The sequence below is a fragment of the Numida meleagris genome, unplaced genomic scaffold, assembly GCF_002078875.1.
Source record: "Numida meleagris isolate 19003 breed g44 Domestic line unplaced genomic scaffold, NumMel1.0 unplaced_Scaffold208, whole genome shotgun sequence".
Classification (NCBI taxonomy): domain Eukaryota; kingdom Metazoa; phylum Chordata; class Aves; order Galliformes; family Numididae; genus Numida; species Numida meleagris.
The window spans coordinates 746,222-773,966 of NW_018363880.1; the positions used below are offsets into that span (position 1 = coordinate 746,222).

A 27,745-nucleotide genomic window follows, 5' to 3' on the forward strand; every position below is an offset into this window, starting at 1 on the left:
TGGCGGGAGCGCGGAGTCGGGCGGGCGCGGCGCGGGGCGGGGTGGGGGCCAGGCCGGGCAGGGTTGAGGAGGAGGAGGACTGTATTCCTGCGCCTGTGCGCGCCCGGCGGAGGCCGGGTGAGCGAGCAGAGATCGGATGGCGAGCGGCCGCGGCGGCGGCGCGGAGGCCGGCATGCAGGGGAGCGCTCGGTGCCGCTGCGGCGCGGCGGGGCCAGCGGCCTGCTAGGGGGGGCTCGGCGGCCGTCCTTCGCCGCTGCCCGGCCCTCCTCCCCACCTCCCCACCCGCCTGGCAGCATGAAGTGGCAGCGGAGACACTGCTCCTCGCCGCCGCCCCGCCGGTGAGAGCGCGGAGCGAGGGAAGATGGGGGCCGTCCTGCGCAGCCTGCTTGCCTGCAGTTTTTGTTCCCTGATGCGAGGTGAGCTGGGGGGCGGGAGGAGGAGGCGGAGGCAGCAGCGGCGAAAAGTTGACGGCCGTGCTGCGAGGGGCCATGTTTGCCCGGGCGGGAGGGGAGCGGCCTGCTTGCCGGCGGGGCCAGCCCATTGTTGCTGCCTTCAAGTTTGGCTTTTTAATAAGAAGAGAGCAAAACAGCCCCCAGATCCCTCCGCAGCCCCGGCCCTGCCGGCGGCAGCGCGACTGAGGCGCGAGTGTCTCGCCTCGCCTCGCCGCTCTCCCTGTCCGCACCGGAGCCGTTCCTTTTCCCTTCTTGTTTCCTTGTCTTCTTTGCCCCGGCGTTTCAGGGCTTTCTCGAGAAGTTGGGTTCCCGCTGCCGGGTGGCTCCAGGTCGGCCCTCGGTGCCTGGCCAAGGGGCTGTTACCAGTTCCCTAGGACACCTGGGTTCTGCTCCCCCCTCCCCCCCCCCCCCCGTGATTTCTGTTTCTGGAGCATTTCTGTCTCGGCGTGAAAACTGGATTTCTCTGGGTGTTATAAACTTAACTCCTGTGTTGGTTTCTCTGTTTGCTCTTCTTGGGAAGAAATCACCTGTGATGTTTGCATCCATCATCTTGCTGTTTTCTCATCTTTTTCTATACTCGATGATGGAAGAGGTTAATAACTAATACTAAGTCAGCTACATTTTGATATAGAAAATTACTCTGTTTTCAACGTTTATGGCTTTCCCCGAAAGATGGAGTAAAGGTGTTTCAAGCTGAAGGAACTGCTCAGTAGCCAGTTGCTCGGTACCCTGCAAAACAAAAATTTTCCATTCTTCTGTACCCCCTTCCTTTCTTTTTTTTTTCCCCTATGCATCTGTTTGCCATATTGTATCCTGTTTGCAAGGATACAAGTATACTTATTTAAGTGGACTTTGTTACAGTTTGCTTCCAATTGGAACAGCAAAACTTAAGTTTTCAAAAGAAAGGCTGGATCCAGAGCATGGAGAGGAATTGTTTCCTGATTAGTTATATTATGTAATGACCATACCTGTTCTTAATAAACTATTCATTTGGTTCTCAATTGCAATTTAATTCAAATGACAGCACCACTGGGGTGCGTAGTATTGCATGATATCAGCGCTGTGAGAGTCACTTCTTCAAATGAATTTCAAAATAGTGATGTGTCCTACAGCACTTCTTTGCATACCCAGTGATGCTTAATAATAAACTTTGAAGAAACATTCAGTTTGTAATCTATTTAGACTGTCATTTCTTTACATCTGTCATCTTTATCTATTACCAAGGACTTTCTTATCCAAACGATATTTCTCTTTCTTCTGTGTTCACACATTCCTGCTGTTTGATCTTCTACCTAAATTCATAATCTTCTATTTGTGACATGATGGTAATTTCCTTAAATGTTACTTAAGGATGATATAACAGCAGCGACAGCTGAACTCTGAAGAAACAAAAATCAAATTTTAATGCATGCATCCTCCTTACAAACAACATATACACAGGCAGAATTGGTTTGAATAAGGTGTGTTGAGTTCATAAGAGGGGTCAGCCGTTCTTTAATGAGGCGGAGACAGTGCTAGCATGAGTATGAATAAGTTTATACATGAAAGTGGGGTTGAAGTTATGACATTCACTACTTGGTTTGCAAATTTGATGCTATGAGGGGTGCTAAGTCAACAGCATTGGAGATTGGAACCTGGAAAATACTATGTGAATTGCAGCATCCTCTGCTTTGAGAGCTTGCCTCCCTGTTCTTACTGATTTAACAACAACAAAAACACAACAGAAATGGACAGAGGTTTACAACTGAACTGTGTTTACTAGTGCAAGAAAACTGGCTTACCAGTCTGGAAGGGGGCAGAACTGGTAGCCTGGAAGTGCAGTGCCTTATAAAGTAGTAAGGACTTGGAGAAGTAATGGACCATTAGAGTAATCTGAGAACTATGATAAGCAGACCATATTGACTTTTCCAAGGCAGCTATTTAGATTTGTAAGAGATGAGCTGATGTCACAAAAGCTGGCTGCAGAGGTTTGTGTGCATGTTTTTTTTTTTTCTTGTTTTTCCTTCATGCCATACTGGAACCTACTCAGAGTCTCACCAGCCCAGCCTTTGAGCTCCTCTCTTGGCCTTTGGTTTGATCTGGGGGACTCTGAACATTAGCAGTGTTTCCTGAAGCTGGTCCCCTAGGATATGGACAGACAAGTGAGTAAGACATGGTGTCTGGTCACTTTGTGTGCTCTTAGTGGCAGCTGTGAAACCAGTCAAGCTCTTGTTAGGTAACTAGCAGTTACAAAGAGGCAGCAGCAGTGGCATCACATCTGTCAGGGAACTAGAGATAAGTGTGAAACAGGTTTCAATTTTTTAAAAAGTGTTAAAGAGGTAGTTCTACCTTCCCAAGTATTCTTGGCTTGCTTTTGTCCCAGAAATATCTCTAGTCATCAAGCAATTGCTGTTTTTTTTTTTTTTTAAAAAAAAAACCTGATTGTGCATAAAGTGCATAAAGCTCTTGTTTGAATAGAGATCTTATCAGTGATGTTTGTGCGGACTACAGTGGATGTTGCAGACTTTTGTGCTGATTAACCAATCAGTTAGTGAAGAATTGAAAATGTCTGTTTGGTATTGGGCATTTTAAAGCCCCTTCTTTCCCTTTAAGCATTCAGAAGAGTGCTTGAATCTGTTGTTATGAATAACTTCCTTTTGATAAGCAGAACATCTTTGCTTTTTTGTATCTTTTTAGATAGACTCATTTGGACATAGTTTAGAAGAGCTTAATGTTCAGGACTTGCTGAGCTGACTGGAGGTATTTTTCTCCCAAAAGTCAGTAAATGGAACAAGTCTTTTTACTTCTGAAGCAGTCAGGCTGGTGATGAAGCATAGGGTCTCCAAACCTAGGACTAATAAAATACTTAAATTTTGACAGTAAGACTGGGAAATGTGTGTTTTTTTACATATTCATCATGATGTGTTTCTCTACCCAAACTTGAATTGACCATTTTCTGGTCATGTTTTCCATTGTGTGATTCCTTAGAAATCAGTGCAAATTTTTCTGCTGTGATTTCCAATGCAATTTCTTCTTTCATCTCTCTGTAGAACATTCTAAAATTAGTGTGATCTAAGATATTACAAAATATCCGGCATGGCTTTAATAGTTCTTGCATTGTGTCTCTCTGCTTGCTCTCATCAGACTGCTTTAACTTTATTCTTATTTTTTTAACAGAAAGATTAGGACAGGAAGAAGTGTTTATGGCAAGGTGTGCTAAATATATGAGGAAGTTCTGGGTATGTGGATCTAGTCATAGTTGTGTAAAGATGATGGGCTTCTTGTGTCCTTTAGTGGGAGTTCTGTACAGATATTTGGGTCAATTTTTTTGTTTGCATTTCTCAGAAACACTGGCTAAAGGATCATTAATCAAGTTTCCTTTTTCCCCTTGTGAATGGGTTACATCTGCATTTGAGTTCTAGATAATAGGGGAATTTGTGTGGAAGTTGTAGAATGGGTAGAGATATTTTTGGAGAAAGATAGGTCAGGAACTGGAGCATAGGAACATTTTAAACTGCCTTTGGGATCTGGAGAAATCTGATTCCTTTGGACATATGTAACTACCTTTGTGATGATGTCACATGTCAAAAATGCTAGCTTCAGAATATCAGCAACAGTGCATATATTATGGGATTTACTTTCTAATTAAAATCAAGTAGAGCACAGATAGTATTTTTCCTTCTGAGGAAATGGGGTAGGGAAAGAAAACAGAGAGAAACAGCTCTCAGCTTCTGATCTGTCACCGTTCATCTCTTCTGGCAGCCAGTCTTCAGATTCAGACACTGTATTCTTTGTCCTCAGCATATTTAACCTCATTAATTTCCTATGAAATACTAACTGCTTGAGTTGCTCTGCTGGTGGCTTCTGAAAAAAGTCCACATCCTTGTACTACAGAGAGGGGTATGTGCTGTTGTTGACACCAGAGATGCAGTTTTTCCTGGAGCTTTGTTGCATACTGCTACTTCCCAGCTGCTCTGTCAGACCTGTGTGCCTGATCTGCTGCTAGGGATCCCTCGCTCATCTGCAAGCTCACCTGAGACAGGCTTAGTTCGTAAAATGTATGTGGATGGTGAAACTCTGTGCTGACACCCACTTCTTTGATGATGCATGGTGGGCCATTTGTACCTTGAAAGGAACTGTTGCCTGTTAAACACAGTTTTTCTTGGTAAGAAATGTTCCACAGGTAGATTTACACCAAGTGGCATAAACTGCTCAGAAAGATGTGAGGAGAGTGGATGCAGCCACTTCTGGGACTTCAGGAACGGTCAAGTGTGGCCATACAAAGGAGCTGGCATTGATTGCATGAGAGATGAGCCATTGAATCTGAACAGTGTGGCTTGCTGGCTTGTGGAAGTGATGAATTTGCAGTTTTTACACTTGTGAGATGAGCAACTGTAGTTAGGACTCTTACCAGGGGGAGTGCTAATGCCTCTCTTTATTAGGTGAAAGAAATTAATTCCCCTTTAATAACCTTGACTTAACCAACTTACACCTGGCTTGTGTAGTTTCAGAGTTTAACACCTCAGAGCATTTCTGTACTGTAAACAAAGAAGCTGCATGATTCTTTTGCAGTAATTATCCAAGGCTAGGAAGGAGAAGTCATTGTGTTGTGTCTCTAATGGACTGTATGTAAATGCTCGCTATTGACCTGAAACATTTAACAACTTTTTCCTATTTTTATTTGGTAGCCAAGTCAACAGAGAGACTTACAGAGAGGTATGTAGGTATTCTTACAGTTTATAAATACACATGGAAAGAGATTCACAGTGTGATTAGGCTCCATGTTTGCTCTGCATGGACAGAATTCTAACTGCAGTGTTATGGTGTTTGCAAGCAGAAGTGAACTTCTTGTTGTTTCTTCTTTTTTTTTTTTTTCCCTGCGCTATGGCTATGAAAATAGGGTTTTCTTTGTCTCCTCCTGACTATTGTGCTACAGACCTTTCTATTTCAAAGCAGTTGGCACAGTCGTCTACCTGTTTTGAAATGGAGTCAAATCTACTGACCTACAAATACGATGTGAATACTGTATTACCTTTTCCCATTTGATTTACAGTCTACTTTTAAGAACATACTACTCAAAGCGTAGCTTAAGATGTTCTATGGATTAGTAATATTTTGTTTCCTTTGCGAACTGTTACAAAATCTGGAGAAATCAGCTTAAGAAGATGGAATGTTTTTGAGCTTCATTATTTATATGAATAGAGCAATAAGAAAATGTTTTAAATATAAACAGACATGGAAAATGGCAACGTTCATGCAGATTTTTTCGGTATCATGTTACAGGATCACATTACCTAAATAGAACTACTCCCTCATGATATAATAAATGTGGCAGAAATGGGATTATAGTTTTAATTCTGCTTATAAGGGCCATGTGTGAGCTCTCGATATTGGATTTGAGTAGTAATCGTATCTGAGACAGAAAAATCTTAATCAACTAACTATATCATTTTGCTTTATCAAAAATCATTTGTTTTCATTCTCTGATATTGTAATATAATTTTCTCCTTTCTCTTGCTTTTTTTTTTTTACTTGATCCATTCCTACAGGAAAAACACTTTTTTGTTGTTTTTTAAATGTTTATATCTCCAAAATAGCTCAATAATAAGCATTCTCCTCTATCTGTTGTCAAACAGTTCTAGTATGTGACAGATGTGTTTGCTTGAATTCAGGAAGTTAAGGGCATGTGGAATGTGACTTAGAATTTCAGATAGATTCCCAAGATTTCCTTTGATTATTATTCTATCAATGCAGTGAATAGAATTTTTGCTTGTACTCGTTTTAAGTAACACTAATGCTATGTTAACACTTCTGAAATTGAAGAATCCTCTGTCCCACACAAATGTTAATAGAGTAGAAATACTAGGAACAATGAAAAAGTAGGATAAAATAATTTGTAAATCTTGTAATGATTCTTGTTATGTCCATTTGGAAAATGCATTGCTGTTCTAGTAATTCAGAAACTTAATTGAGTCTCACCTTTATCTATAGGGTAAAGAATAATTGTTAATGTTCATAATTGTTGTTGTTGTTCTTTGCGTTTGTGTGTTTATGGATTCTTGTTGTTTTTTTCCCCCCTTTTTGGATTACCAGAATTAAGCCAGAATTAAGTTACATTCAATATGAAATAAACCAGACCATTCATGTTTTTCAAACAGTGACCTGTTTGTCTACATATACTTTTCTAATTTTCTAATGCAAGTCTTGTTGAAGATTTGACATAAAGCATTCTGAGACATGAGTGTTTCTGAGAGTTTAAAAAATGAATAAAAATCATGCAGATCCAACTGTGTTTCAAAAGACAAAAAGAAAAGTGCAATTATTTTCAAAGTCCTGGAAGTATATGTACATCTTTCCTTGCTCTTTACAAAATAGTTGTTAACTATTTGAACTGGGATTGTTATTTAATAGTCTGTAGTAAAACTGATATGGTCTTAAGACTGTTTAAAATGCTCGTTTGGTTTGAATTCCTTTTGGCAGGTGGAAGTTTTAAATTTGAGCTTGTACTGCAAGTACTTCGTTTCAATTTTCTTCTACATCTATTTTCCATTTCAGTGTGTATCCGTCCAATTTTTGCAAAATTTTTCATGCTGTTTTGTATTGAATTGTATCTGTGTGAATATAAGATCTGTTGACTCATATGGACAAAAACCATCTTGATAGTAGGGCTGATAGATTTTTTTTTTTATTATTTTTGTTTATTCTCTGTATTTGTTATGTCAGAGGCACTGATAGAGCTGCTGTTCAACAAACTTGAGCAGGGAAGCATACCCCGAAGTATCACCAAATAGCAGATCTGCTTTTTGATGAAAAGTTGCAAAGAAGTGGCAATGACAATGTGAAAAACCTATGAGGCAGTGATGCTGCCTCCCCTCTTCCATCAGTTGCACATTTGTGGCACAGCTGAGAGATGCTGCTTACTCTTGCACTGCACTTAGTAGTGCTGGCAACTTTTCTATTTGGTTGGTCATTCAGACCTCCCGTTGGGATCTTCTCTGCTAAATAAAGTGCATGGTTCACAGCAGCTTTCCAATAGCGCTTCAAAAATCTTTTAAAAAACAAAAAATTAAGGAGTATTTTGTTTTAATTTTTTTAACCTGATGAAACATGCTTCAGGAAATACTAAGACAAACACTATATAGTCCAGGCATGCTGGCTGGGATAAATCACTGACAAAGTCATCTAAGGGAAGCTCAATGACTGTGAACTTTGTGTCGGTGTGGAAAAGGTAGACTGGTGGTGCTGTTCAGTGTGTGGGTTTTTATCTCTATAGGAGCTGTTAGCAATCTGGGTGAGACCTCCAGTGCTCCCAGGCTGCTCTCAGCTGGATGTGTATTCCCAGACAGCTGTGCTGCCCAGGCTGGACAGCCCCATGAATTGCAATCATTCCAGGCTAGCAGCAGGCTTTGGAGTATTCCCATCAGCCTGGTAGGTATTCCAGGCATGTACTATGGCCCTTAGCCTCCCTTGGTGCTGGGAAATGGACTGCCTCTGTTACGATCACTGCATAGTGACTCTGTGCTCTGATTCAGTGGAGAGTCTTAAATGAATCACAGCCTTTCAAGAGCATCAGGAGCAATTTGATACAGCTTCGTGATTATTTTCTTACTGTTAGAAGCTCCGTAGGAAATGATGATGCCAGAAGGTGTGAAGGATAGTATTTTATTTCAGTATTTCCTGTTCATTTTATTTGTCATCATATAGCTTCAAGTTTGAACTGCAAAATATTATCCCTGTTCAGATGTGGGGCTCTAATTGTTAAGAGTGTGGCAAAATAAGATTTATTTTTTCTGCATGAGCAAAGGTGCGTGCAGAAACATACCTTGCAAGCAGGAGATGCTTTGCAGCAGTGTATGTGTGGGTTTACTTTTTCATTAAACAGTTTGTATTGATGTGTTCCCAGTAAACTAGGGAAGTTTACTTCTTCAGCGTGATGTGTTGTTCTGACAACTGTTAGAGAAACTGGAAGAGTGGCAAAGGGAGGTTATGAGGATGCTTGAGGAAATGGAAAGCGTAATGATGAGGTTCTTCAAATGTTAACGTGGATTGTGGTGCTACATGGTCACACATCTCTATGAACCTTTCTCCTTTCTGGAGTCTTCTGTAGTCCAAGGAAAGTGCGCTGTGCTGCTGTCGTATCACCTTTATTTGCTTGCCACTTTGAGTCTCCTCTTTAAAATCAGTAGAAGTTCATGGCTTTATATGTGGCTGCAAGCAAAGGCCTGGCCAGGGACCATAGCTCTATGATCATCCTAGGCTGTTGTCAGCAAGACAAATTCATCATATTAAGTTATGAATGCATCAACTGCCAGTCTTTTATCCCCATGGGATTGCAGTGGTTCAGAGTAGGACAGTGACTGTTATGGGAAGATGAGCCAAGACACCTTACCCTTCCTGAGACGGACAGTCAATGTGAGTGCACTACTAAACACCGCGACTCTGATAACTTGGAAATCATCAGCTGCCGAGTTTATTGCCAACAAGGTATTTCATGGGTGATGCCTGCCATTCCAAAAGTTATTTACGTTTGATATGCTGGAGTTCATTACTTCACTTGTGTGTGCTTTTGCTGTACTATGCCAAGTCTGCTGGCTTTGTATACCTGGACGTGGTGTTTCTGTCCTTCCCTCTGCTTTTTTTCCTCTCATTCTCTTATCTCCCACATTCTTCTGATTCTTTGGTAAGGAGTTTTTTCCCCATTGTAAAGCAGGTTAAAGGATTACTTACTGCCCTTGTACCAGCAAACCTTGCATGGATGCCTTGGTCTCAACAGCTCCTGTCTGTCCAGAGTCCTACAAAACTAACAGTAGAGACCTGATACAGAATCCAAGTGCAATTGCTGCAGTTTGGTGTCTGCTTTTGTACTGGTGTTTTCACTCTTCTCATTCACTGGCAAGCCTGACTGTTCCTCTGACCTTTGGCATTGTCACCTGGACAGTCATTGGATGGCTTTAGAAGACCTAAAGCATATTTCGCATTCTAAAGCGAAGAGGACTGCTCCAACAAGCGTAGGCTGCCTCAGGTTAACTTACTAAAGTCTGGTTGCCTGCAGCATCTTGCAGGTATGTTTGCGAGAATAGAGAGGTTCAGACAGAAGAGAGTGCTCCATTCACAGTGAACATAGAATAGGAGCTACTGTTAAGTCAGTTACTTAACCTGTGTAAAAGGAGTTGTGTGGGTTAAATTGGTGCAACTGTTGTGATGGAGCATTTGGTGCAAAATGCTGGTACTTGCAGTGCTGAAATTCCTATGTATTACCTGGAGATTTCTTGTTTGTTTGAAAATATAAGTCATCACTGTATATGTTTCTTTACAACTCTACTTCTGCTCCTACATGAGGAGTAAGACCCAGAAGTCAAAACTCACAAAACCTTTTCCTTCTTTCTCCAGGCTGAGCAGCAGAACTTGGACATTCACAGAAACCAAATATACAGAATTGCTAAGTGTAAGCAGTAATGAAGAAACTTGAAACCTGGGAAGTAAAGGGAGGCTGTACCTAAATGCTCACCTCCAAGAGAATTTGTCTTATGTTCTTTCATTGGCTATCTGTGGACATCTTGGGAAAGGAGAGGATTGTAGTACATACAAAAAGTTTTCTGTACATAATGGATTTTAGGAGGTTTCAGCTAATAATCTTTGCTGGTTATCTGTACCTGTTTCCTTGCTTTTCTTTCCTGTGTGGTCTGGTTATGGGTGCATGTTTTTTTCCATCAAGGTGTCTGGCAAATTCCTTGTGCTTCCTGTGCCTCATCCAGGAAAGCGCATGTCTGTTTGGTGTGTTTCACCTCTGTCTCCTCTTTTCCAGTTGTCATGCTTGCTGTCCTCATCTCAGTGAACTTGGCAGTGTTAAGTACCTCCAAGTGCTCAGACTTCTTTCCCAACACGTGTAAGAGAGGGATTTTTGTCTTTCCAGTTTGAAGACATCTTCTTCCAATGTTACAATTATTAGCAGTGCCTTCCTGCCTGGATACTTCTTTCCATATGTGAACATTTGTCCAGTAATGACTGGCCATGCTGGGATCCTGGTGGAGGTTGCCACAAACTACAGTGGACACCTCTAGTCTGGAAGGTCCTGTTCCTGAACTGGAAGTTCACAGACAACTGGTTCAGCTAATTTGAAAAATGATGTTGTCCTGCCTCGCCCTGTTGTACTAGCATTTACACTTATCTGATTTTGTTCCAGCTGATAACTGGCTAAAAACTACTTTTTGGAAGATGAGGAGGAGTAAGGTGGCTTTCTGCTATTTTAGCTCCCTGCATTATCTTGCTGTGCTGTTGTCTGAGTGCTAGTGCCAATGCAGAAGGGAGGCTGAAAACCTACAATGAGAAATGCAGCTGAGGAGAAGGCTGTGGCTGCTGTCCCGTCTGGAGCAGAGCCGCCAGTGGGAGAGGGGAACTGTTCCCTTTCCAGTACCCTGTTGCTTGCCTCATGTTCACTTCTGAGTTTGCTGAACCTCTTCTAAGCTGATTCAACTCACTAACCAAGACGAATGTTTTGCTGACTTATTAAATTAGCTTGGGAGTGGGCCTGTAGCTGTGTGAGGAAGTAGAACAGCATTGCTGAGGTTTGGAAATGCGTTAAGAAGGGATTGGGGAAAATAAGGTGATGTTAATTGCTCTAACCAGGCTAAATTCTCATGGGTAGAAGAGAATGAGCCTGTTGAAAGTAACACTGACCTCGTGACACCCAGAGGTGTCATGGATCACTGAAAGTAGAAAAGGAGTGAGCAGGAACTTGTGGAACAGGCAACTGGACAAGTATGACAAATTCTGACAGCCTAAAATTGCCTCCTAATTGGGAAAAAAGAAAGTGAAATGTTTTTATCTGTAAAAATTTTTTTTTTTGTATTGGTTCACCACTTTGCATCCAATGGGCTGTGGTATTTTTAAGCCACAATTTTTGTTGTCGTTCACATGTAACTTTTCATGGTCTCTGAGCAAACATTTGTTCTTGCTGGCTGATACAAAGAAAAAAAAAGCTATTTTGAAATTCTGGGTACTTTTCTCTAATTAGACGAATAAACTGCACACAGACCTCTCAGGTGGTAGATAATATGGTAACTTTCACTATGGTTTATGTTGCTGATTTCTAAGATGTTTTTCCTTTTCCTTTAAGAGAGTGTAAGTGCTTCTTTTCAACATCTTATAGTTTGATGCAATTAAAATGCATATTTATGATATATATAGAAAGGAAAATAGAAATGTATTAGAAGACTTATTTTAAAAGAAAAAGAGGTAAATTTGAATTGTATGTATACCCCATCATAGCTTAAACTGTAAAATAGTTGCCTTGCTTTGAAAGGAGTTTCTCTTGGATTTCTTCCCTTAGGTTATTAGTGTAGTTCCTAACTGTTATTCAAGAAAGCATCCCTGGGTCCTGTACTTCATTTAGACTGAGTTACATGGAGCAGGATGGAATCTTCTGCAGTAGTTCTTGCTTTGACGTTGCTGTTTGAGTCAAGTAAATAGCAGAGAATGATACTTGGTACTAATGCTGCCAACTTCAAAAATTAGATTTTATGGGATATTGGAGCCTTCCAATTTCCTAGGAAGGATTGGAGAGAGTGGGGGAACAAACCTGTTTTTTATTACTTTGGTGATACATACTTCATTCCTGAATGTCGCAACAAATTGGAAAGCTTAATATCCTCATCTGCCAGCCCTGTGGAATGTGCTATAAGTTGTGGCTTTGAATCAATCTACATGAAGCTGCTCATCTGATATGTAGCTGTGCTTCCTCTGAGCTGTCATTCAAATCACTGCTATCATTCATGAAAAGGGCATTTTCTCCGGCTGCTCCTCAGCCAGCTCTGAACACCAGCAAGGAGTGAATAACCTATGCAAGGCAGCTGTGTTAGTCTTAGCAGTGCCTTCAGGCCTCAGTGATTACACTTGACATGCCTGGTGTTCCAATTCATTGCATGCTGTGTGCATGGAGACTCTTGCTCTGTGTTGTACATAGTAATGGAACCTGTACTCATTTGTGTGTGGATTTACCTTTTTTCCAAATGCTGGGCATGCTGTCTTATTAGAGCAAGCTCTGCCAGTTGGCTGCACACAGTACTGTGGTGCCCTGGGTGACACTGAGCTGTCTATTTTCAAGTTACAGTTGTATGCAAGGTTTAAAAAGTAGATGGTTATATTGCATATCTGTTTTTTACCACTTTAAATTTACTGAATAGTGTTTTTTGTTTGTTTGTATTTTCTCTGAAAATGCAGTCTTTGTAAGCAGCCTACATTTAAGAAAACTAAAGTGATTTGCTTTCAATCTTTAGGGGATGGGAAATTAAGCAAGGAAGGGAAGGTGTTAGAAAAGTAAGGTAATAAACACTCTGCTCTTTTGAAGATGTCTACTCCTTCTCCATGGATATATAATCTTTAAACTGAGTATTTTGCTGCACGATAAAAACTTGCTTTCTGGAGGAGGGAATACAAATTTAATATTCTTAAAAACAAAAATCTCCTCCCTCGAGCTATTCAGGTAGCTTTCTATCTGAAGCTTCTAAAATTTGGCATGAATCAATGTATACTCAATGTTTCTAAATCTAGGCAGACAGCTTGAACAGTTGAGTTTTCAAAAAGGAGAAAAAGAAAGAAAATAGCTTCCAAACATGTAGCAGCGTTTGTGTGATTTTTGTAGTTGTAGGTAGATGAAGGAACTTTTAAGTTGACTCAGCTACTCCCAGTACAAGTGGCAGTGTCTTTGATAAACAGTTTTGTGGCAATGAGGGTAATAGTCTGATCTTGGAAACTAACTTTTGAGTTTTATTAAGTGCGCATTTGTTAGACATTAGTATTTCTAATTTCGTTGTGAGTTTCTCATCCAAGATCTGTATCTGCTCTGGCAATGTAGCATTTGACATTTGGTTGTGCACATATATAAATGCAGGCCTTTCTGTTAGGACATGCATCTTTCTAGGAATTTTAAATGCCTACCTATACTGATGAATTAATCTGGAGGATTTTTGTTAAATTTGGGTAGTGACAGCCAGACAAGCAAACAACATGCCAACTGCAGTGTGTGCCTAGTTACTGCTGTATGGCTCTGCTGCTACAGTGACTGGGTAAATGTAGGGAAAGGTAGGTATGCTTACTGATAGTGATAAAAACTCTGTATTTTACTTCACCTTTTGTTCAAGTAGGAATGAGTGGAATTTTCATAATGTTATAGCATGTGGTTAAGGACATACTTAATTAAAAGAGTATGTTACTTTTAAAAAATGGACCTTTTTCATAGTTACTTCTTTCCATTAATCGTTGTTTGGTATTGTATATGAAAAATGTACGGACCACACAAACTGATGCAGGAAGCAAGTAAGAGTGGTAGAGCTGAGTTCTAAAGTACTTGCCATAGTCTGTTTCAATAGGTGTATTTTTCTACCTACCTCTTCATATCACCATTGATGCTCAAAAACATCATTTCTCTCATGCTGCACACTCACTGGATATTTTGTATATCGTATGTAAAATACCTAAGATATATAATTTTAGAGTATTAACACACAGATGTCTTTGGTGGCTTGACATAAGTTGTATTTTTATTGAAGCTTGTGGGGTATATATTAGCAAATTCTAGACAAAAAATATTGAATCTTTGCTCTGATGGGCAAGTGCTGAGTGCTTGTAAAGCTACTGTAGCTTCATCTTTCATATTCTTATTTAAGCACCCTCCTTTGCAGAGTAGTGTCATTTCAGCACTTCAAACCTCCATTTTCTTTGTTCTCTGCCTTCTCCTTTAATCTAATTTTAATAGCACAGCGCCTAGAATAATGAGCTGTGCATTACAAAGTTACCATCTTGAGTTGTACTGTTGAAAGGCTTGGAGTCTGTGCTTTTCAGTTAACTTCAAAATGTCTCCCCCCTCTTTTTTTTTTTCTTTCCCCCACCCCCCTTGAACTGCTAGTTTCACTACAATGGTACATCGGGCCATAAGCTGTCCTTCATGGGAGTGTTGTTAACGTGTCTATCTGTCCCCCCACCCCTTATTTCTCCCACTTCAAGCTGCTCCGCTGTTGCTGTATGCAAACCGCCGTGACCTGAGGCTGGTGGATGCTGCCAGTGGGAAGGAGAATGCCACAGTAATCGTGGGTGGCCTGGAGGATGCAGCGGCAGTGGACTTTGTGTTCGTAAAGGGGTTGATATACTGGAGTGACGTGAGTGAAGAAGCCATTAAACGAACAGAATTCAATAAATCTGGGAGTGTACAAAACGTGGTCGTTTCTGGACTTTTGTCACCTGATGGGCTGGCATGTGACTGGCTGGGAGAGAAATTATATTGGACAGATTCTGAAACAAATCGGATTGAAGTTTCTAATTTAGATGGGTCATTGAGAAAAGTTTTATTTTGGCAAGAACTGGATCAACCCAGAGCAATTGCCTTAGATCCTGCAAGAGGGTAAGTCTTTGTTAAAATGAAATGTTTACAAAAACAAAAGTTTTTGCTGCTACTTGTGTGCAGAATGATTTTAAATAACTGGTGGTACTGTTGCTGAAATTATTAGAATCCATTTTGCATTATTTTTTTCTCTATTAGTTTGAAAATAATTTGCACTTCTGAGATTATATTCATCCCGGTGAACAACTTGAAGTCATCTGATGTTCAAAAAGAGTACTAGAGGAAACTTATTTTGGCAGTAGTGAGGATGATGAACATAAATGTGGAAGTTCTAAGGTGAAAACAGATGTCTGGCTTGATGACTTTTTCAAGCAGATTACTTGTGTCTCACTACAGTGTCAAGCTGGAGGCCTTTGTTCACTGTTAGTATTTATTCTTCATGGAAACAGTGGGGGAAAAAGTACTCTATATTAATGTTTTGAGACGTATTTTTACATGTTTTATCATTTAACCAAAGTTTGTAGAAAGGTTCCTCTTCTCACTCTACAGGGAGCTTCTGTTTAGGAAAAACTGTGTTTTTGATTAGCCCATTCTAGAACAGGTTCGATTCTTCTAATTTCAGTCTCTGGATGTGACTTAAAGTATCATCTTTTGCTCTGCTCTTGGGGCTGAGCTGTGTTTGCCAGTAATGCTAAATTCAGTGGTGTTTTTGGTGACGCTCTGTAAATAGCTACCTTGAGGTTCCCCACTGTATCTGTCATGAAGTGACTGGCTCAGGAGTTTGAAAGACTAAAGGGATATTCTTGATACTGTGTAATCTTCTGATAGTGTTTTCTATAGATATATATACTATCCTTTTTTTTCCCCTTAACAAGAAAATGAATCTATTGTATTGCCTCTTCAAGTAAATTTTTCAGTCAGGTGTATGGGTGGAAAAAATGAATGCATTTTTTTCTCTACAAAGATGAGGGCTGTTTTAGATGCTTGCAGCTTCTTTATAATGCGATCTGTTACTTAGGTGTCTGGGTCTTTCCTCCACAAAGGAAAAATGTCTTTTTGTTCAATAGGATTTCTTCTGAACTTTGTAGGAATGCTATAACCTGAATATTTTCTTCCCAAGTTTCAACAGGCCTTTGACAATGTATTAAAAAATGTTTCCTTTGCACTATTTATATTTTCTAGCTTTGAAAATATCAAGAGGATGGTCTTATTCTTTTCTTATCTCTTTATTACTTATAAATCAGAATGATGATGGCACAGGTTCTACCAGATTCTAGGGCCATTTAAGGATACAAGAAAAGATGTAACACGTTCGTGCCCATTCCACCCACCATCCCAAAGCTGGGAGAGAAGGGAGGAAAAACACAGTCAAAATGTTTTTGATTTAGCTTGCAACCAGAGAGACAGTGGTTCTTATTAGTTATGAATAACACTGTTGTCAAGCCAGTTGGTCTCTTTGAGTATTTGTATTTTCCACATACAAATGGTAATATGTTCAGTGATCAAAACTAGGTGATCGTGTACTCTTGCACTCTTCCAAAATACTTAAAGAGAAATTCCAAGGAGAAGAGTAAAATAGATCGAAGGTAAAGAGAACTCATAACTTTTCTTTTTCCATACTAATGATCTGTTAAGTCAATAGGCATACACATTTAAAAATGACTGTGGTTTGGTTTTTCTGTTTGTTTGCTTTTATTTAAAAAAAAAAAAAGCTGTAATTGAAGGAAAAGATTTTGTTTTCTTCTAAATCTTTTTAGAAGTCAGTTTGTTAGCTGTTATTGGAAAGGTATGTTTTAGTGAGACAGGATGGTAATCCAGTGATATATCCACTTTGTCTCACTGTACTCTGTTGTATGATTAAAAAAAACACCAACTGCAATTCTTGTATACAGCTTTATGGCAGAAAGCATTTCTGCTTTTAATAAGTGTGGTCTCACTGTAGAATTTCCTCCAAACTTCTGACAAATCAGTGGAAAGGTAACCTCAGTACAGGGTTTTATTTTTTTCTTAAATAATTAAAGCACCAAGCTGAACTTACGTGTATGTACCTCTGATGTTTACACTTTTTTTTAGCCCTGTAAATATATTTTGATCTCACATTGTTGCCTGGCAGACAGTAGAAGGAATAAGCTATAAAAATAGCTAAAGCTAGCTAATAAAATCTGAAACTTAGGAAGGCAAAACCCCTTTCATTTTCCTGCAGTTTAGTCCATCTTCTATTGTTCACAATTGACGATTATTCCAAATAAAGATTTATGAGGTCTTACAAGTAATTACATTATTTAGCAGCAAATTTTACAGTAAGATGATTATTACTCACAAGTTCAATTTTTCATTAAAGTTCATTTGACAAATGTAGTTAATCTAAAATATTTCATGATCCAGTTGAATTAAATACCAGAATCTGCTTATATATTTGGGGCTTGGTTACATATATAGATACATATAGATACATACATGTATAGATATGTATAGATACACAGATATGTGGAGATATGTATACATATCTATTTATAGATACACATAGATACATTTATCTATCTATCTTACTGAATACGGACAATGCCTACTTTGAAATAAAATGTTAATAATAGTGTTAGCTAGCACAAATACACAATTATGGATAGTATATTTTCTAGGCAGTGTCCTGCGTAGGGAAAAATGTAGATCTTTTCAGCAAGTTGTGTGCTCTTGGATACTCAGCTGTCATTCTCTTAAAGTCTCTGCTCAGTGGTGTTGTGGTAGCTCTGAGGAACACGATCGTTCTCTTTCAGACCATGCTTACAGCAATGATAATGAAATATTAAAGAGTAACTGGTGTGGATAACATTTGCTGACACTGCCAAACTATCTGTTAATTGTGCGTGAGGTTGTATGTGTAACTGTGAAATACCAGAGTAGAAATCAGACTTGGTTCCCATGTCTGTTAACAATAACTAATACATTTACTAATGGAAAACACTTGTCAGTTCATAGGTATTACACAGCCCCCAGGTCTAACGTTTAACTCAGATATTTTTTGTCTAGGAAGTCATCAGAATCTAAAATGTCTGGAGTCTTCTTACTGACCATCTTCTGTGTATGCTTTGAAGTCTAAGCTTCTTATTTCTCCTTTTCATACAGTACAATTTATTTTTTCCCGTTTTGTTGTCTTGACAGTCAATGAAACATTGTGCATGTACCAGGGGAGAGAAGCAACCTTAGATAATGTAGGATTGGAGTGCTTCCTCAGCCTTCTTTGAAGCGGATTGAGGATTTTCAGGGCTGTTTCAGGAAGGCTTCTGGGTCCTTGTTGTCATTTCTGAAGCTTTTTCTTACTGACTAATGGTAAACATAATGCCCTGTTAATAAGATCATTAACTATGAATAACACATACATTTTGTTGTTGACTTTTGGCAGGGGAAAACCAGGTGGTAGACAGAATGTTAGGAATTGCTTGCATGAAAGTAGACCAAGTAGAAAATAGGTTTTTCTACTTCTGTGTGTGTTTATAAATAAATAAAACATGCCATATGTATTCAGATTTTCAAGCAAGCACTGCTTGAAAATGCAGTATTGTAAATTTGTGCTGCTATTTTTCTTATTTTATTAACCTTTACAGCCCTTTTGTCCTCAGGGAGAAGTCTTCATTATCATCATGAAAGTTGCCCCCAAATTACTCGTTAGACAACTAGATCAGCTTTCTTCTTAGGAAGCACTATCAAAACTGTTTTTTCTCACTTCTATATGTATTGTTCAACACAAAAGGGAATTTTAAGTGCCTCCTAGAAGTGCTGACTAATTGCTTACTTTTCAGGACCTGTTTTAAATCAAGTGACTGACTTTAATTGATCAACTCTTGTAAAGCTTTCAGGTTATAAAGTTTTTAAGGTAATGAATGGAATGAAGAGTACAAAGAGCCACAATGCTTTTTATGGCAGTTGAATTTGACTTCTGGAATGAAGTACTTTGTATGTTGGGTAAGATCTTCACATTCAACGTGCAATCCTCCCCCAGCAGACCTTTCTTATTTTTTTTATCTAAAACATTTTCAGGGAATATACATGCTTCTCTCTTTTTATGGATCTGCTTTTTTTTAATTTTTCCTTTGAAATCTGGAAACTTGCACCTAAATGCGTCAAGCCCAAAAAATTCTTGCAGTTGCCATACAGACTTTGCATCAGTGCATCATAACAAAAAGATTGATGGGAACAGGTAATATTTGTTACTAAGCAAGGAAATGAAAGTGGTTGATTCTAATATCAGTTATAGTGTCTTTGATATTGTAGAAAAAAAAAACATTTTAGGAATGAAAAATTCACAATTTATTTGTAAGACTCCTGGCTTTTATTTGTTTTATTTGATTATCTAAAACAGCATCTTAGAGGTACATTCCAATAATTGAATAACTGAGGCTTTGCTTCATGCCTTCTCTTGCCTGATGCTGCTTCTCCCTTGAGCAGATTGCATCTGGCTGAAAATCCTTTTGATGTTCCTCTGCTGCCACTAACATATTTCACAAGCAGCAGATTAATGCACTCCTTCTAGTGTATAGCCTGCCCTGTGACAATAAGTAGTTAACTTTGAGGTCTTACACGGGACTTATATGAAAGTGTTAAGCTGGTATGAAATCTGTGGGCTATTGTGGTGTTGACACATCAGTATAAAAGGTGTATTTAATCTTCACCCTAAGTAAGCATTTTTTATCAGATTAATGCTATTGTCAGGTTATTGAGGCTGTTAAGGTGTTTTTTTTGTTGTTTGGCTTTTTATAAGACCAGATGAAAAGTAAATTCTGGTAACAGCTAGGAGGTTATAGAAACCAGAGTGTATATTTTGGTGACTTAAAAATAATGAAGCTAACTCAAAAGATTGCAAAATAGTAGTGCACAGGTTGTCCTGTTGACGTTACATCAGGAGTGTCTTGCTTTGGCTCTAGAGTTGTATGCAACTCATGAAAGATCTAAAATGCAGCACCAGTGTCACTAGGTAATTGGATGATCCTAGTGCAGGTGCTGTTGGGTTTGTGCTGCAAAGCCTGACAGCACATGGAGTCTTCAGAAGGCCAGCATGGCAGTTGAAACGACCTTGCCGGCTTCTCCAGAACTACCACAGCTCTCTCTGCTTCTAAAGCATAAGGTGGACAGTTTTTAGCTCTTGGTCTTAGGCTTTTGGGAACAAAATGGGACAATATTCACTTATGGTAGTAGTGTTGAATGCTAACATTTTGAAGTTTTTTTTTTTTTTTTTTAGTTTTAGCACCATTGACAGTCTGTTCACTTTTGAACAGTTCTTTTGCAAGACTTTGCAAGGCTTGTCAGAGATCAGGTGCATGAGATGCTGTCCTCCAGTTGAGAAGGCGTGACTTCATTGCACAGTTCAAAATATGTATTTCATTCTCCTCTTCTCTTTTTGCCTCCTCTGAAGGAGGAGGTGAAGGAAGGTAACTAGAAACTCATGTACGTAAAACAGAAGTGGCCTCTCTTGTAAATCTTGCTGTGCAGGTTTTAGATGTTGCTGCCACTGATTGCCTAGTCTCATCCTACTGACAGGGTTTTCCAAGAACTCAGGGGAACATATTAATCGGGATGTTTTCCTTACTTTGCAGGCATTTTACATAGTTTTCTCTATTCATGGAAGGAGATGGGAGAGATTTGGCTTGCTAGAAATCAAACTAGAGTGTACAGAGTTGATTTGTAGAGGATCTTCATCTTATTCTTATAGACTCAAATACCTTAAAATTGCAGATGCTTTTAGCTCTAGGCAAGTTTGGAAATACTCTTTCATCCCTACCTCCTTTGTTCAGTGTTTGGGCTAGAAAACAAGATTATGGACTGGGTCGCTTGAGGGCTGGGCCTTAGTTTGCCTTCTGCCAACTATTCTGTGAATAAACTAGTAGTATCTTGAAACCTTATTGAATTTGTCAAAATAGTGAGCTCATTGGCTTTTTTTTTCCACTTAGTGTCTTTTGATTTGCACTTGTGCCTGTGAGACATGAGAATATGGCATTTAATATGATACTCTGCTGATGGTTTATTATGGTCGTATTCACAAAGATGATTTAGCCCACTAATGTATACCTCAATGTTAGAGTAATAATGGTGATAAAAATCAGTAAAATTTTTGTGAGCTGGCCCAAAGTATCAACGTATACTTCATATGTCTATGTGCAGTGTTTGTCTGGTAAGTTAGAACTGAGCAGTTAAACCAAGGTAGTAATTTGTGGTCTATATGAATAACCTTTGGTAATGGGTCTTTAGCCATGCTTCTGTTTATCTACATTTTCAATCCCTACAATTATGACTTAACATCTGAGTCTAGACTATAACAACTTGTTGTATTAGAAAATATATATAAAAGTTGTGAGCAAGCAAGTTTTCACTAACGGCATTATGAATGAAGCTTTATATTGAGTGAACACAAGGAAAGTTATTTTTAAAATTGTTAATTTTATACTTCTAGCAAGCATTACTAGGTAGCATGTTAATTAAAATGTTTGCTCACACACCTTTAAAAATTAAAGTGAGTTCTATGTTCTAATGTTTAAGAAGCTCAAAGTAGTGTTATTGATGGGGAAGCAGAATGTCCTGAAAGGAACATCCAAGCAATTTCTAGGGAAGGGTCCAGAATTAAATGGTCTTCCTCTCCGCCTGCCAGCCTCTTAAATACAGCTTGCATGACTTGGAGGTGTTTATCAGGAAATTGTTACCTTAAAGCAGAAACATAGTCTACCTTAGTTGTGGCAGATAACAGGAGTGTAGTAGTTTCTTGTCTTAGAGCTAATGAGTCTTTTTCATAGGGTTGTGCGGTATGGAGATACGAGGAGGAATGCTGGAGGAGAAAGTCTTAAGTTTTCTTTATTTAAAGTCAATGTGAGATTGCTGTGTGTTTTCATTGCCTACAGCATTTAGGGGGAGAGACTGAAATGTGTCCATGTGTAAAGTTTGGTCCAAACTTCAGACCAAGGGATTTGATTTGTATTGTAGAAAATGGAGGAGAAACTCAGCTTTGTATTTTTTTAGTGTCGTTGAAGATGATGATTGTTAGATTTATCTTGTTGACAAAAAAGATTGATTTAATGCTTATTTCTTGAAAATAGCTGATAAATTCTCTTGCTAGCATGATTTGAATCAGATTGCTCTTTAAATTACGGATTAACTTTGTCATAAAAAAAAAATCATAGCACTCAGCTGTATAAAAGTTCAGCAAAAAAAAATGTCTATAGAATAACCATCTTTATTTGGCTATGTTCCTGGAAAAAATAAGACTATCCCTGTGGAGGAATATACTTCTGTACTGTCTTCTGTGTAAAATGGTCAGATAGAATGTCATGGGACTATATGTTGTGTTGAAGATGTTGAGCAAATCCAGCTTTTTACAGTGCAGCTACTAAGAAAGGAAGATACGTCTTTGAGTGAGCCTAATAACATACCTGAATAAATGTTTATAGTATTTTTGCTTATAGATCCAAGGATAAGAAAAGATGGTGGATGTTAGTCTGTATGCCCAGGTGTTCTGTTGGGCCTGTGTTTGAAGAAGTACAATTCCACTGCTTCACTATCTGTCTATAAAAGACCTGAAAATTAGACAAACAAAGAGAAAGTTAGTGCTTTGGGTTTCTGCTTGATGCATGGATAAAGAATGATTGCTTTTAACTCCTTGGCATGCTGCTGTAGCCTACCTGGTGAATTTCCAGTCTGTCAATTTCCTCGGTAGACTGAATTGTGGGTGCTTAATAATTAAGCAATAGGAAAACCTAAGCCTTGTTTATAGGAGTCTCTTCAGATGGACAAGTAATGCTACACTGCCACTCTGGATTTTAAGTGGTGTGTTTTAGATGCATATGTCTGGATGAGAATCCATATATCATATGTATTTGTGATGTCTATCTAGTTAATTGTATCTTATAATTGAAACATGCTAGGTGTGTTGTACCTTAAAACTTAGAAAACAAAACAGCAAAACCAGAATTGTGGAAACTTTTTTAACTTTTTTTTTCTCCTTGGACTGATGAATAGTATTACAAAGAACAATAAAACATTTTCTGGATCTTAGTGCTTAATTAGAATCCTACTACTACTTCTGTCTTCAAAACTGTTAACATTCATTCTGGGTCTCTGTATCTCTCTCTCTCTCTCCCTGCTTTTCCTCCACCTCCTTTCTTTCCATGAGGTTGTTCAACACATAATTTAAATTTTTATTTCTCATGGGAACCTTGTCATTTTTCATTTTTACATCTTAATTCCATGTTTCAGCATAAAGTATTACTTGTATTAAGTTTTCTCTGTCACTTCAAGCAAGAAATGGTAAAGATAAGAGATTATGCAACTGAGAGTACTGTTAAGTCTGAGCATTTTTTTCTGAATAAATCTTTGCAAGTGTGAAATTTTTTCTTATTTAAAGCTTATTAAAACAAATAAATTCTATTCTATAAATTCTTATTTTATTATCTCTGCTCCAGCAGGTTGTTACATTGCAAGACATTTGTTTAGTTTCAGTGTAAACTATGTTCATGCAATTCTCTTGGTGTGTATTGTAATAATGCACAGAAATATCTTCGATTCTTAAGAACAAGATTCTTTCACTAAAAATGTTTACATTTGTTGTAGGATAAACCTATCTCCTACGATTGTCTACCTTTAGGGTTAAACTATGAACTTCTGAGTAAACTAAGATAAAAGATACTATTTTGCTTTTGTTTTTACTATTATGTACATTTAAAAAGATATTCATCTTTCCGTGAAGTACATGTTTAGATCTGAATATAATGTATATGGGAACTGCTGAGTCATGGCCTGAACCACTGACTGAGCACCTGGAGGAAAGCCCTGGGATCACAGGTGAAGCCAGGCTCCACCCCTCTTAGGCCTCATTTAAGGGCTGACTGCCACTGAGGAGGGATCTCTTCCTGGAGTTCACTCCTTGGTGGAAGTATTTCCCTGCAAACCCAGAATCTTCTGATATGGGTGAGCGATCTACTTTCCTTCCCTTGTAGCATCTTGCTATTGTGCCAGTCCTTCCACCTCTTTTGTAATGCCTTTTCCATCGTGTTGGTCCTTCTGATCACTACAAATGGATTGGTCCATCCAATCAGGGAAAAAAAAAAACAAAACTCAAAAGATACGTGTTATTTATAAAGCAGTGGGCTTTAAGTCTCAAACTGTAAGGAGATCCTGCAAGAATGCTTTCAGGTATGTAAAACAAATCTCAGATCTTTCTTGCTGTAAATGCTTGAAAAGTAATAGAGCTCATGCAGTTGGTAACAATCCATAGTTGTCTGTTTTTGTTGGTTTGGGGAAAAGGAGGTAAGCTGCTGCTTCACCTGACCATAAAATCTTACCCAAATGTTCTGTTAACTGTATAGCATTGCGTGTTGATTGTACTGTGTTTTCCTGATGAAATAATTTGTTGTGTTATTGTGGTAGTCTGACACATTATTTTAAGCAGTATTCAATTCCATGCTTATTGCAGCCGGAAATGATCTTTGGAGATTCTGATTGCAGATTTCTATTGGCCCCTGGGCATGCATACAACCAGTTGCTTGAATGAGGGAATAATTGAAGAGCACAGTGCTGAAGTCAGCTCACCGCTGCTTGGCCAAAGAGTCACTGGTGAAACCAGAAGTTTGTTTTGGTAAAGGTATGATCACTACTCATAACCACTAAAAGCCTGAGTATTAAATAAATTATATAGTCCTAATGATCAATTTATAGTAACAAACCAAATTTGGATTTAAAGAGAGGGATACTATGAAAGTGTGAAAGTCTAATGTGTTCTTGAGAGTTGACAGAAATTTGTTACTGAACTTAAGAATCATCATCTCCTTGCATAAGAACGTTCTTCTATTTCAAGACAGAAATGAGACTTGGAAAACTGAGAGTTCATAAACTGAGCTCTCTATATAAATATATTTGTTTTAGCTTTATTAAAATCTGTGAAATTTCGTCATCTAATGTAAGCAGACTGTTCTGCCCACAGTTTGGTAAGCAGCTGAAGGACAGTCTTGTTGGTAACAGAATCTTTTTCTCAGTGTCCCAAGCTGCCTGGTTTGCAGCATATATTCTGTAAACCAGAACCCTGCAGTTGTACATTCTGTCTTCTCCTTCATATGAGATAGTTTTTATCTGCTGATCTCACACAGATGATTAACTAATGGAGGTTAAAAAAGGAGAATCCAGGTTAGAAGAAAATAGATCTGTATATGTCAGCTTTCCATTGTCCATCAGGATGTACCTTAACTGGAGCCAAGCAGTGACTGGGAGAAGGGCTTAGTGATTTGGAGTTTTGATGGGCTTTATTGTGATCCTGGGGCTGTGCAGAGCCTGAGATAGAAGTCTTCCCATTTTCTTCAACGAGAATAGGATCATAGAATCATAGAATGGCCTGGGTTGAAAAGGACCTCGAAGATCATTGAGTTTCAACCCCCCTGCTGAGGGGCCAACCACTAGACCAGGCTGCCCAGAGCCACATCCAGCCTGGCCTTGAACACCTCCAGGGACGGGGCATCCACAACCCCCCTGGGCAACCTGTTCCAGTGCATCGCTACCCTCTGTGTGAAAAACCTCCTCCCAATATCCAACCTACATCTCCCCTGTCTCAGTTTAAAACAATTCCCCATTGTCCTATTGCTATCCACCCTCGTAAACTATCATTCCCCCTCCTGTTTATATGCTCCCTTCAAGTATTGGAAGGCCACAATGAGGTCTCCCCGGAGCCTTCTCTTCTCCAAGCTAAACAAGCCTGGCTCCCTCAACCTTTCTTCATAGGAGAGGTGCTCCAGCCCTCTGATCATCTTAGTTGCCCTCCAATTATGGGAGGATTATGGATGCCAGAAGGCCACCCCTGCAACAGGATGGGAAGATAAAGAATTTTTAGCTCTGTTTCTTATTTGTCACTCTTCTTCTTTTGAAGCCTGGCTCTATGCAATGAACTGCTAGTAATGTAAAGTTGAATTTCTCATTGGTGGCTGTGAATGTATTAGTTGTCTTCCCCAGCTCTCCAAAACACAAAATGAGAGACAAGATGCTGCATTTCGGTAGTTTCCTACCCCCTGCATGACTTGTAAAATCTCTCAACAATCTCATTCATTCCCTTCATCTTCTTTATAAACCACATTTCAAAAGCTCCCTTAGAGACTGTGACATGTTGTACCCTTGAAATACATCACCTCATCCAAAACTTGAATAAAGAGTAGTGGCTTTGTAAAGAGGATAGGCTGCATTATGTTTGCACACGCATGCACGTAGCTGTTGGTGTATGTGAGTGTGCATATGCATATTTTATCTGCTGAGTTCACTAGAGTGAATATTAACAGTACGTATACCAAACCATCTATAAACAGGAGGTTTCTGAAATCTGCTGCAACTGTTGCTTGGTTAAAAACGGAACAGAGCTGCAGGAAAAATTCTGTTTAGATAGAAGTGTTTCAGATGCTAAACCCTTTATTTTTTATTTGGTGACCCTTTGTCCTGGTTTCAGCTGAAACAGCATTAATTGCACGCCGATATTGAATTGTTGCTGAGCGATGGGGAAGAGTTGCTGCCGTGATGGTGTGGGGCAGGGGAGGAGTGGAACTGAGCCAGGAAAGGGCCTGAATGAGGCCGGGGGCATTCCGTACTGCGTGACAGACACCTCGCGGATGGCCATAATGCTGCAGGGAGGTGACAGGGTGGTGGCTGCAGGAGGTCAGTAGGCAGGGGGCGAGTGATTGCATTGCAACTATATATATAGTTATAATTACAGTTTTGTTTCAGTTTTCCTCTTCTGTCTCAGTAAATAGTTTCTATCTCAACTCAGAAGTTCTATTTTGTTTTCAGCTCTCTCCCTCATTCCACTGGGCGTGGAGTGAGTGAACAGCTATGTAGTGCTAAGCTGCTGCCGAGATAAACCACAGCAACCTCTTTGTTATATGCATGTAAGACTGCTCAGATGATCTTGACAGCACTGGTAATTCAAAATTAAAGTTGTACTCCAGTATTTTTCAGGACCCTGGCTGGATACTGAGCAGTTTTTGGTCCTGTAGCTAAGAGATGAAGTAGCTGTCAGTATTTGGGAAAGATGAAAAGATGAAGAAAAAACAAACTTCTTAGTCTTCTGCAAAGGAGTGGATACTCTAAGAAGGAACTATATGAAGATTAAAAGCAAGATTTGTCATACTGGAGAAAAGCTGTCTGACAGCTCTTCAGCAGGCTACTAGAAGTCCTGTATTTAAAACTAGATGAGAAAGAAGGTGACCCTGAAATATTAAATAAGCTTAAAGATAATGTTTCTAGAATCAAGTGGAAAGTCATCTGTGGTAGTTACTTGACATTTGAACCTTGATTTGAGTTCTGCCTGTTGTATTGCAGATTGAGAAATCTCATTTTAGGCTCCTGCTTATGAATGATTTGGTATAAGACTTTTATTGTTAATTTCCAAAGCTGAGTTTATTTGGGGATTGTCCCTGAATTCACAGTTGCCTGCTCAAGTAAGAAAAGTAAATTATTTTGTGCAAATGAAAGAATTTGCAGAGACAGTAAATTTATGAAGAGACTACAAAACACTTATTATAATATCGTAATACCAATTCTTCAAATACAAAAATAGTTGTACTCCAAAAATTCCTTCTAGAAAGGGTAGTTATAGTAAATATTTTCATCTTGAAGTAGAAGGTGAGGATTTTTAATACATACGTTTCTCAAGGTTATCTATTTGTATCTTTTCTTTCTCGCTCTGCCACATTTCTTCCTGCCATATATGCTATCCACATCCTAGACTGAACCGTTCAGTCTTCAAAGTATGCTTTACATTCAACTTTTTGAAGGAATGTATATGTTAAACATATACTGTGTGATGGTGGCTTTTAAAGTGAAGCTGTTTGGTCTTGGTTGTTGTTGTGGCTGGTTGTTTTCTTTTTTTGTGTGTATGTTTTTCTTTTTGATGAAGTTCCAGTTCACAAAGCATCTTAAAGACAGGTCATAGAAACTGTATTGGAAACTGCCTAGCATATCAGGCTTACTT

At 39.0% G+C, this 27,745-nt stretch overlaps 1 protein-coding gene across 3 annotated transcripts in view; it reads left to right on the forward strand.

Annotated features, from left to right (window-relative positions):
- Positions 1-17: 17 nt before the first annotated feature.
- LRP6 (LDL receptor related protein 6) overlaps positions 18-27,745 on the forward strand; it is a 35,058-nt gene continuing 7,330 nt past the window's right edge. Inside the window, exons 1-3 of one of the 3 annotated variants that reach the window (XM_021382314.1) lie at positions 18-416; positions 14,433-14,826; positions 24,250-25,128. In XM_021382314.1, coding sequence (XP_021237989.1) covers positions 362-416; positions 14,433-14,826; positions 24,250-24,295 — 495 coding nt within the window. In that variant the 5' untranslated portion in view covers positions 18-361 and the 3' untranslated portion in view covers positions 24,296-25,128. The other 2 variants (XM_021382317.1, XM_021382316.1) reach the window with 2 other exon arrangements.